This window comes from Magnolia sinica, chromosome 9 (genome assembly GCF_029962835.1).
Source record: "Magnolia sinica isolate HGM2019 chromosome 9, MsV1, whole genome shotgun sequence".
Classification (NCBI taxonomy): Eukaryota; Viridiplantae; Streptophyta; class Magnoliopsida; order Magnoliales; family Magnoliaceae; genus Magnolia; species Magnolia sinica.
Window position 1 is genome coordinate 68034298 of NC_080581.1, and position 11292 is coordinate 68045589.

General features: G+C 38.2%; 1 protein-coding gene across 1 annotated transcript; it reads left to right on the top strand.

The window, feature by feature from the left end:
- The first annotated feature begins 1861 nt into the window (after positions 1-1861).
- Positions 1862-5381, top strand: LOC131255069 (receptor-like protein 7). The gene is made up of 4 exons (XM_058255766.1): positions 1862-2455; positions 2668-2733; positions 2937-3033; positions 3124-5381. The coding sequence occupies exons 1-4, from the start codon at positions 1862-1864 to the stop codon at positions 5379-5381; spliced, it is 3015 nt and encodes a 1004-aa protein (XP_058111749.1).
- The last annotated feature ends 5911 nt before the right edge of the window (positions 5382-11292 follow it).

Below are 11292 nucleotides of genomic sequence, written 5' to 3' on the forward strand. Positions count from 1 at the left end.
CTAGACCAAATGAAATCGACACTTCAAATATTTAATTAATAATATATATACAATATTAAATAGCTATAGAGGTACCTTATTGTTGGTGCTAAGAGAGAGCTTGGAGTGGTGGATGTGGGGTTTCTTGAGGAAGAGGGAAGAGAGAGAGAGAGGAGAGGAGAAAAAGAAGATATGGGGACGTGGACTCAGCAAAAAAAAGAGTGGAGTGTGCGGCAGTTAAGTAAGGAGGGAAATTAGAAAGAAGGGGCAAATAAATAGGTTTAAGTTTAATTTTTTATTTTTAAATAATAAATATTATATATATAATATATATTAGCGGCTCGAAGCTCAAGCTATGAGTTTGCCGGCTAATGTTAGGCAGGAGTCCAGATACAATGTAAAACAAATACGTGAGTATCTTGATATATATTCATCCATTAATTATCAAGTGTTTTAGTTTTTATATTAGATGATGATTTGACATATCCCAGACCCGTTTTATCCCCACATTTCCTTATAATTTTTCTAAATAATTAAAATAAAATTAATAAAATTGCTTTAAAAGAATTAAATAGACATCTAATAGACATGTAGGAATTAAATTATTATAAAATATTAAAAACTAAAAAAATTACAATTTCTTTGGATGGGATTGCATATATAGTTAGGATGAGGTTTCCGATGGTCAGGCCATGACCGTTGGGCCCACCTTGAGTATGTATTGTATACCAATGACATCCATATCATTTTAGTCATGAACCCAAAAATTAAGAGGACCAAATCCAAGGTGGACCATACCAAAGAAATCAATTGAATGGCCAACCATAATGCTCATCATATGTTCATTTGTCACCACTTTATAAAACAGTCCTATAAGGATAAAAACTAAACCATTATAAAATTTTATAACCCTAAGAAGTTTTTAATGGTGGCCCTTTAATCACCACTGTCTATTCAAATAATTATACTTATATAAGAAATATTTAGGTAGCCTAAAATTATCTTAGTAAAATGGATGGACAGTGGGATTAAGTAAGAAATGATAGCCCAATAGACAATCACATAAAACAAGGTTTGTTACCTAATTATAAAAAATATATTATATTAAAAATAAATAAAGTTATCTCATGAATCCAATCTAGCTTGATCAAATATGCCATCCAAACCGTTATAAGGTCATTAACTGGTGATGAAGTGAAACACCAAAAGTTTGTGAGTGAAACTTCGGCCATACTAATGTTTCAAACCGTGGTCACTGTATTAGTTTCTCCCGTGGCCATTATTTTTATCCACCTATTTTTGTTTAAAGATATATAATAATCTCTCAAAAGGATGAGTTGATTTCTCATTAGAAACATCACGGTGGGCCCATTGAGCCCTTGCGGAACTTCATGGGAAAGACTTTGGCTGGAAATCCCCGTACCGCTGACGCTTGCCGAGCTCGTCAAATGAGATCAAAGTTGCATGGACATCACAATGTTGTATTTATTATATCCACACCGTTCATCTATTTGAAGAGATCATTTTAGTCTTCGGAGTAGGTGTGGTCCCATGAAGTTTTTAACGGTCGGTGTTAAATTCCCTTTTCCATGTGGTGTGGTCCACTTGAGTTTTGGATCTTCCTCAATTGTTTTCTAATGAACTAAATTCAGCTGACATAATGAATGGACGGTGTGGATAAGCCACATACTTCATGGTGGGCCCACATATATTACCCATTTACAGGAAATTTGGAAAATCAAACGGGCACCACGAGCGGCTCTCGTATTTCACACGTATGAGCCTTAACAGTAGTAACCTCTTCACTCTTTGTCTATAAATAAAGCTGACGCTTCCTATTCCTACACATCCCAAACTCCCAACACCCATCTATTATTGACCAATGGCTCTCTTCTTTTCTTCTAAAAACAACCCAGCATTTCTCATTCTCTTCTTTTTATCATCTCTCCTCTTTCTCACTACCCAACAATGCAACCATCATCACTTCTCTGCTTTACTCCACCTCAAGCATCGTTTTAACTTCATTGATGATTACACCCTCTCTACTCTCCCCTCTTGGAATTCAAACAATACCGATTGCTGCTCTTGGGAACGCATCACGTGCGATGGACCCACTGGTCACGTGATCAGCCTCGACCTCAGTGTCCTTTGGATCAGGGGTCGGATTGATTTCGAAAGCCTCTTTCGCCTTCGAAGCCTGCAGAAGCTCAACCTCGCTTACAATGATTTTGATGGCTCTCCAATCCCATCTGGGTTTGACCAGCTCACCAGTTTGACCCATCTCAACCTCTCTTGGTTATCCTTTTATGGCCAAATCCCACTGGAAATCTCCCGCTTGACCTCTTTGGTTTCTCTCGATCTTTCTCGCAGTCAATATTGGAATGGTTCTGGATTTCAATACCTGAAACTCGAAAACCCAAGCATTGGAGCAGTCGTCCAAAACCTGTCCAATCTGAGTGAACTCTATCTGGACTGGGTACACATCTTACTGCAGGGCCAGACCTTAGATTTGCCACTCCCTCCTCTCCGCAAGTTGAGCTTACGATTTTGTCTTCCTTCAGGCTCCAACTATTCTTCCCTTTCACACCTAATCTCTCCTCTGCAGTGCCCAGCTTCCCAGGGAGTCTCCGCAGGTTGATCTTACAAGAATGTGATATTTCAAGCTCCATCTTTTCTTCCCTTTCACAGCTCCATTTCTTATCTAAACTCGATCTCAGTCGAAACAATCTCTCCTCTGCAGTGCCCAGCTTCCCAGTGAGTCTCCACAAGTTGATCTTACGAGGTTGTGACCTTTCAGGCTCCATCCATTCTTCCCTTTCACAGCTCCATTTCTTATCTGAACTCGACCTGACCATACCAATCTCTCCTCTGCAGTGCCCAGTTTCCCAGGGAGTCTCCGCAAGTTGATATTACAAGAATGTGGTCTTTCAAGCCCCATCTATTCTTCCCTTTCACAGCTCCATTTCTTATCTGAACTTGACCTCAGTGGAAACAATCTCTCCTCTGCAGTGCCCAGCTTCCCAGGGAGTCTCCGCAAGTTGAGCTTAATAGATTGTCTTCTTTCAGGCTCCATCTTTTCTTCCCTTTCACAGCTCCATTTCTTATCTGAACTCGACCTCACCTATACCAATCTCTCATCTGCAGTGCCCAATTTCATAGGGAACTTATCCACATTGACGTCCCTGCTCCTTAAAGATTGTGGATTGCATGGAAAATTCCCTGAGAGTGTTTTCCAGCTGCCAAATCTACAAATCATTGACATATCAGGCAATCCACTTGTAGCTATCAATTTGCCGGAGTTCCCTCAAAACAATACTCTACAGCAATTGATCCTTTCATACACTGGATTATCAGGAAAGTTACCAGATTCTCTCAGTAATCTCAAATTCTTGACTCATTTAGGCCTCAGCAATTGCAACTTGTCAGGATCATTACCATCCTCACTTTGGAACCTTACCAAACTGCAATATCTGTCTCTTTCATCGAATAAATTGAGCGGCCCAATTCCTTCTTCATATGGAAACGAGCTTCTGAATCTCAAAGTGATCAACTTATGGAATAATTTGCTTAATGGGACCATTCCATCATCATTGCTTTCACTTCCATCATTACAAAGGTTGGATCTGGGAGGTAACCAACTTAGCGGTCAACTTGGCGAGTTCCACTCTTCTTCACAGCTGGAGAATCTCTATTTGGATAGCAATAAATTTCAGGGGATGATACCCAGATTTATCTTTCAACTTACCAACCTTCGAGAACTTTACCTTTCTTCCAATGATTTCAGTGGTGTTGTGGAGCTAGGCTTATTTCAAAACCTCAAAAACCTTTACTCTCTGGATCTTTCAGATAACAACTTGTCAGTCCAATATGGCAGTGGTAATTCCACATTTGTTTCCATCCCCCAGTTTGGATCTTGGCTGTTACGTTCTTGCAACATCTGCACATTTCCAAATTTCTTGAGAAATCAAGAGCAGTTGAGGCAATTAAACCTTTCCAACAATAAAATTAGTGGTGAAATACCCAAATGGATATGGGAGGTTGGCAATGGGTCTTTAAACTCTTTAAATCTTTCTCACAATGTTCTGTGGGGAGTAGAACCATCTCCCCATCTTTCGTTGAGTTACTTAAGTGTTCTAGACATTAGCTCCAACAAGCTAGAAGGCTCACTTCCTATCCCACCACCTTCCATCTTTTTCTTTTCAGTTTCAAACAATAACCTTGGTGGTGAAATCCCTCGATCAATTTGCAATGCAACATCCCTAACAGTCCTTGATTTATCTCAAAATCACTTCATTGGTCAGATTCCACCATGTTTGGGTGAGATTGGTGGTACCCTTAGCGTGTTGAATCTTCAAGGAAATGCTTTCAATGGCACCTTACTTCAGACATTTAAAGAGGGATGTAACATACAAACGCTTGATCTCAGTGAAAATCAATTGAAGGGCCAAGTGCCAAAGTCTTTGGCCAATTGCAAAATGTTGGAGGTATTAAACCTTGGAAAAAATCAAATACATGACACCTTCCCTTTATGGTTGGAAGCTTTGTCCCAGTTGCGTGTTCTCGTCTTGAGATCCAACCAATTTCATGGCACCATTGGGCATCCTCAAGCTTTTCCACTGTTACAAATTTTCGACCTCTCTTTCAATAGCTTTGAGGGTAATTTGCCATCAAATATGTTCAAGAGTTGGAAGGCAATGATAGAAGAGGACAAATCCCAATCTTTGGTCCTTGGCAAAATGATAGACGATAACAGAAGTTCCATATACTATCAAAACAAAGTGTCTATAGTCAGCAAAGGGCTACAGATGAAACTAGTAAAGATCCTTACGGCCTTTACTGTAGTGGATCTCTCGGAAAACAAATTTCATGGGGATATCCCAGAATCAATTGGGGATCTAAAGTCACTCCTTGTGCTCAATATGTCCAACAATGATTTAACCGGTGGAATTCCAACATCGTTTCAGAATCTAAGGGATCTAGAGTCATTAGATCTCTCACATAATAAATTGTCTGGAGAGATCCCTTGGCAGCTAACAGAGCTAACATTCCTTGAAGTGTTGAATCTCTCACAAAATTTTCTCGTAGGAAAAATACCACAAAGCCAACAGTTTCTTACATTTAACAGCGAATCATTCAAAGAGAACTTAGGATTGTGTGGACCTCCACTATCAAAGAAATGCGAAGATGCAGAGAGTGCACCACCGTCCGCTCTGTCAACATTGCAATCTGAAAGGAAATATGATTGGGAATTAATGTGGATAGGATTTGGAGTTGGACATGGAGTAGGTGTAGGGATGCTTTTCTGGACCCTAGCACTTTGGAGGAAGGGAAGGAGAGAATTCTATATATTTATTGATAGAATGTTTTTCTTAATTTTTCCTTCCATGGTGTTTCCTAAATAGCAATGATGGTGAGATGATTGGAGCTAGGGAAAATATGTTTGTATAGTTCGTGCCTTTGAAAAAAAAAAAAAAGAAGCTTTAGTTCTTTTCTTCTTTTTGTAAATTTGTGTATTTTGCTTGGTCTATATGATATGTGTGGCAGTTGTTTCTTGTATTTGCATCTACTTGAATGGTTGTACATAACTATTTTCAAATCAATAAAATTATAGGTGGTGTGCTCCCACCTTTCTGCAAACAAATAAAAATAATGTCTAAGTTATCTCTTTGTTTTCAAATTTTGGCCCACCTCAACAACAAGATAACTTAATCTGTGAGTTGAATGATCTAACTAATGTAGCCTACCTAGCCATTGGTCTTTTTTTTTTCCGATGGTCTAGACAAATGTGGGCTAAGCAAATTAACATTCAACAAAGAATAGTACAAATGTGGGCTAAGCAAACATTTAGACGAAGAAAAGTGGTGTTTCATGTATATTTTATATTTTGTATTTTTCGATCATCACACACACAGTTCTTTCACCTTCCAGCATCCATGTACGTAGGGTGTAACCGTATAAGAGTAATCACATGTTACTATGTGGTGATTTTCGAGTTGGACTTTTGTGATGCCAAAAAGAAGTATGGAAATCATCATCACATGCAGTTTTCTACTTCCAAGGGGACACTTGACCAGTCTAACCAACCACTATGGGCTTGTGCATTACGTCCAGGACATATTTCTTCGGCCACCATGTAAAATTCCAACCAAATAAGATGATTCATATCATCTGAACAATAACTATTTAGTGGACAATCAACATAATTTATGGGAAAGTAGGCCTATTCAGCAGTGAGTCATCCATCTGTTAGGCCCATCGTCTATTGCTTACAGTTCTAAAGAATCAATTTTATCAGAAAATCATAACCATCCCAACCATGGTTTGGCAATAAATAAAGAAGTCCCACATATGGATGGATTAGATCATTCAACTGATGTGATTTTCATATTTTAGCCCATGAAATGTTTGCTAGAACTAGTAAACATCTTGTGCAATCGACTGGACCGTGCAAGTGTCCTACTACGAGGAGTCATTGATGAGAATAGAAAACTTGTCTTTGATTGAAAATTGTGATTGTTGAATGTATGAAATGAGAATTGTAAATGTAGATTGAAAGAAAAAAATTGTACACGTGGAGAGTATGTAATTAGATACTGGGTGAAACCTTGCAAAAAATTGTACACATGGAAAATATGTAATTAGATACTGGATGAAACCTTGTTTAATAGCCTATTTGGTTTGGCTCACTTATCTCATGGGCCATGGGACCACTTAGAACACTTAGGGGTTGCATGGTTGCAAGCAAAGTTGTGCCCAACATGGGTCCTTACTCTTGCTCCGGTGGTAGACTCTCAGGAGTTTCAACACCTGGTCAAGGGTTCGAGCACCCATGGGTGGTGAAATCCCACTATGGCGTGAGTGTGTGGGGTGTGTGCGCGTGTTAAAAAATAATAATAATTTGTGCCCAGCATGCGCAGTCCAGAGCAGGCATCTTCTCTATGGTTTAAAACCTATTTATGCATAAGGATATATAAAATAATAATAATAATAATGAGGACATCACGCCCTTGAAAGGCGGAATATAGCTAGGATAGATTTGTACCAAAAAAAAGAAAGAAGAGTAAGGATAGATTCCTGTGAAGAGGTGGAATAAACATGAGCAAGCTCATCCCAAGTTCAGTGCATCAATCTCAATTACATGCATGTGTGCCAGCATCAATCTCGATTACATGTGTCAATGTGCAAATTCAAGGTGCTTTACAAACAACTTTGCTTGCATCCAAATAGCCCTTTATATATAATATATTTAATATATATATATTATATATATATTTTTATATTTTATATATATGAGAGGAAGAGAGAAGAGAGAAAAGAGAGAAATACATATATCTTTCTTTATTTCTTTCTTTCACTTTCTTTAAAAATAAATAGAATTTTTTTAGGACAACAATTTTATCAAAACCTTTCCTCCTTTACTATTTGCTTTCATCTTCAATATAATTTCCAAGCAATCCTTTCCTTTTCTTTTAAAATTATGCATAAAAAAAAAAATTAATTTTGATTCTCACTCCCTTGCCCGAATATTAACCACCACCTCTACAACGGCATCAGTAGCAGGAGGAGCTCCAGTAGGCCCTGCATCCAACTCTCCTTCATCTCTCTCTCTCATTCCTTTCTTTCTTTCTTTCTTCTTCTGTTTCTTTCTCACTTTCTTTTCCAGTCAGAAACATCCCACTGAGGACGCTAGTCTGGATGGACTCGACTCGGTTTGAGTTGCTGGGTTCGGTGGATCGGCGATGAAGAAGATGACGCCATTAATGGCGGATCTCGAATGAAGGTCCCTCCTCTAATCATTACAATAATAAAGACAAGACTTCATGGTATTTAAACAACCAATCATCAAAACCTTACCACTCCTTTGACATATAGCAATCATCTAGCAAGCCACACTACCCTCAAAGAATATCCTTTCTTCTTTTCTTCCCTAAAGTTTTGCTATAAAAGAATAAAAGATAGATCTACAATTTATATGTTCTTCTATTTCTCCAACTATCTCAGATCTTTTACTTTCAATATCTTTAACTCTTTTTTTAAAGTCCATATTTTGAATTTCAAGAAAATCTATTTCTTCAAAACCTAAGATTCTCTTTACTTTTATCTTCTCACAATTTTCTTTACCTTCCCTTTCCTTTTTCTATTTAGAAAAAAGCCCATAAATTTTGATTCCATCACTCTCCAAATTAATCCCCAACTTCACCTCACTCTCCAAAATCATCTACAACCCTGGTTCTCTTTTTTAAAACCATCTCCAAGGACCATCTCATTCACCAAAACTTATTCAAAATCATTCCATTGACTTCTATAATTCCTTCTCTCTTCATAGGTTCTTCTTCCTCAATGCATCCCTTCCTTCTCAATGTCTTTAAGCATTCTTCTCTAATTGATGCAAACTAAATTAAAAAATGATACCTTTCTTATTTTAAAAGGCGATACCGACAAGGCCGTTAGAGGCAGGGAATGATGGGCCATATGGATATAACATCCATCGCTACCTATGACTACTAAGCATTCTTCAAATTAAAGAGAAATGGAAATCTCCAATCCCGAATATTCCAAATAGTTGGAAAATGATTACATGGACTTTGCTCATTGTCACAGGCTGCATTGTCAGATATGCCGATCCACAAATCACAACAAGGCTAATTGCCTTCACTTTACAACTCTTTTTATTTGGATAAATGTTCCACGAGGCCTTCACAACAATAACCACCTAGTCAATATGCCCTTATGCATTGCTTCAAACAAATTTCTCCAAATCCTTTACGCTCCACCCGTCTCCTATCAAACTTCTAATTCCTCTTCATCTTTCAACCCCTCTGTGCCAAACTACTTCTAGTTCCTCTTCATCTTTCAACCCGTCTGTGCCAAACTTCAACAAACCCAAACCTCGATTTGAACCTAGATGCATGGTACAACCCATGCCTAAGGATTGGTGATGGCATTACATTACCTATCTGTGCCAAACTTCAACAAACCCAAACCTCGATTTGAACCTAGATGCATGGTACAACCCATGCCTAAGGATTGGTGATGGCATTACATTACCTATTACTCGCATGGTCATCGTCACCTCAACATATATTCAAAAGAAAATTTATTTAAGCTTGACAATTTTCCAATACTTTCAAATAGTCCTTTTTTTTTTCTACACTCATTGTAAAAGGCCCAAAAGGACATGCATGAAGGCGTTATGAAAATATTGATGACTTATGATCTTACTATAGGTATAGCCCTTGATGGAGTCAAATAGGGAAACCAGATTCATATAGCCAACCCCAGGTAGCTGGAATAAAGCTTAGCTAATGATAATGATGCTAACACTCCTCGTTTGTGAAGGATCTTAACACTCAGAAAAAGCTCGCTAAAGGAGTGATGAGTGTCAACCTATATTTTCTAAGCAGTGAAGTATGCCACATTGTCACAAGTAAAATCTCTGTTCTTTTCTTCTTTTTTTCTTCTTTTGTATTGTAAATTAGGCCATATTAGTTATAGCACTTTGATGCAATCATCCAACAAGCAGCTCATCTCTTGTAACAATGTTCCCAGAGAATGGCATGTCCTAATTTACAAGTTAGGAAAGTGCATATGGCCTCCCATTCCTTTGTCAAATAAATGCACGTCTTATTTTCTAAAATTTATGGACTGATTTGTGGACCAGCTACCTTCTATTTCTAATAGCCCAAGCTGTTGATGATGTTGGACACATAAGGGATGGGCCATCAACCTGAAGCCTCCCAAGTTTAAAGATGTTAATCCATCAAACATAGAAATCATGCCACCAATCGTAGGCTTTGAACTCTCCAAAAGTGAGAAGTTACTGGTGCACCACACATTTATAGTGGGAGCTTAATATCAAAGGCTGGAGATGGCCAAATGATGGACCCACATGAGATCATACACATTATTTGATGCACAGGATGCTACATGATTCATCATTTGTACTGAAGTTATACTGTGACGCCAAAAGGTGGAGACGATCCTTTCACACCAGGCTCATTTCAGAAAGCGACAATTGTCACACATCTCAAATAAAGGTGTCCTCTTGAATATAAGAAAAATGCAACTGATAATGAATGAACTATACCTGGAAATTCAATACTTACTAGTCTAGCCAATGCACCTGATTCAGACCATCCAATTAATTAACCGCTTCTTGGATGGACCATAACCGAAACCCAAATTGATTAAATGATTTAACATTATTAATGACCTACTATTGAAGCAAAGTCAAAAATTCCAAGGGAAGCAAATCCAAGGGTTAACATAAATTAACAGTCAAGTGCACACAAGATATTCCTTTCCGTATTGAAGGAACAAAATCAAGATGGTAGAATTGTTGGATGTGGTAATTTGGCTATGATATAAGATTTGGTTAAACTACTCTAACATAAGAATGGCTACAAACCATGCTCATACAATAACCGTGAAAATAACAATACCATGGCCTTATTCACAGCATTGTGTTACTATTAAGTTTATTACAGATCTATTGTGGTACCAAAACATCCTCTTCCTTCAGCAGCTCAGATCGACAGACCATGGTTGGGACAATCAAAAAGCCAAACCAACATTGGTTTTCAAAGAGAACCTTCCAACTCAGGTACTTTTGCTCCAAACTTTCACATACTCGCAGGAAGAAACAATAACAAAATGAGGAAATAACTAGTAAGGATGCTATGCAATTCTATCCAAGGTGAGAAGGCAAAAGAGATTAAAGGGTTCATCTCCGAAACCAAGCTCCTCTGTCGGAAGATCATTTCTCTTCTGTCTGGATTCTTTAGGTCTGCTGGGCCTCTCTTCCTTCCCCTTCGAGCCTTCTAAGGGATCCTGTCTTGCAAAATCATTAATAAGAAAAAAGCAGGCCATGGAAACCAAAAGAATAGAGAAGATCTCTCCATGGTTAAAAGACTCGTTGATTCAGATCAACTCATCGGTCCCAGCAAAGCACCCGAATCCGAACCAAGGTAATTGGGGACACTCGAGGGTAAATGGGTTGATCCTACCTAGTCAAGTTGACTCATCCAAAACCCATATACTAGTAGTATTTAAACCATAATTCCTTCCACAAAATGAGGTTGGCCACTATTAATTTTTTAAGGGAGAAACAATGTTTTAAGTTTATCCTAAATGAAAGCAGAGTCTATTTCATTTCCGTGAGGGTGGAAGAGCAAACAAACATCATGAAACCGCGTGAACTCTGGGTTGCAAGGGAAGGGACTCAGTTTAAATTTGGAGAACTCTGGTCGTAACCAATGGAGAAATATCATTTGTGGGCATTTTGCACCTTAGGGAACAAAAAAAACCATTATT

Bases quoted from the DNA above. Each gene is read 5' to 3' on its own strand.
- LOC131255069 (XM_058255766.1), top strand. From the start codon at position 1,862: ATGGCTCTCTTCTTTTCTTCTAAAAACAACCCAGCATTTCTCATTCTC. The intron at 2,734-2,936 runs GTGAGTCTCCAC...TCCCTTTCACAG, and splicing joins CTGCAGTGCCCAGCTTCCCA to CTCCATTTCTTATCTGAACT. The intron at 3,034-3,123 runs GTCTTCTTTCAG...TCTCATCTGCAG, and splicing joins CAAGTTGAGCTTAATAGATT to TGCCCAATTTCATAGGGAAC.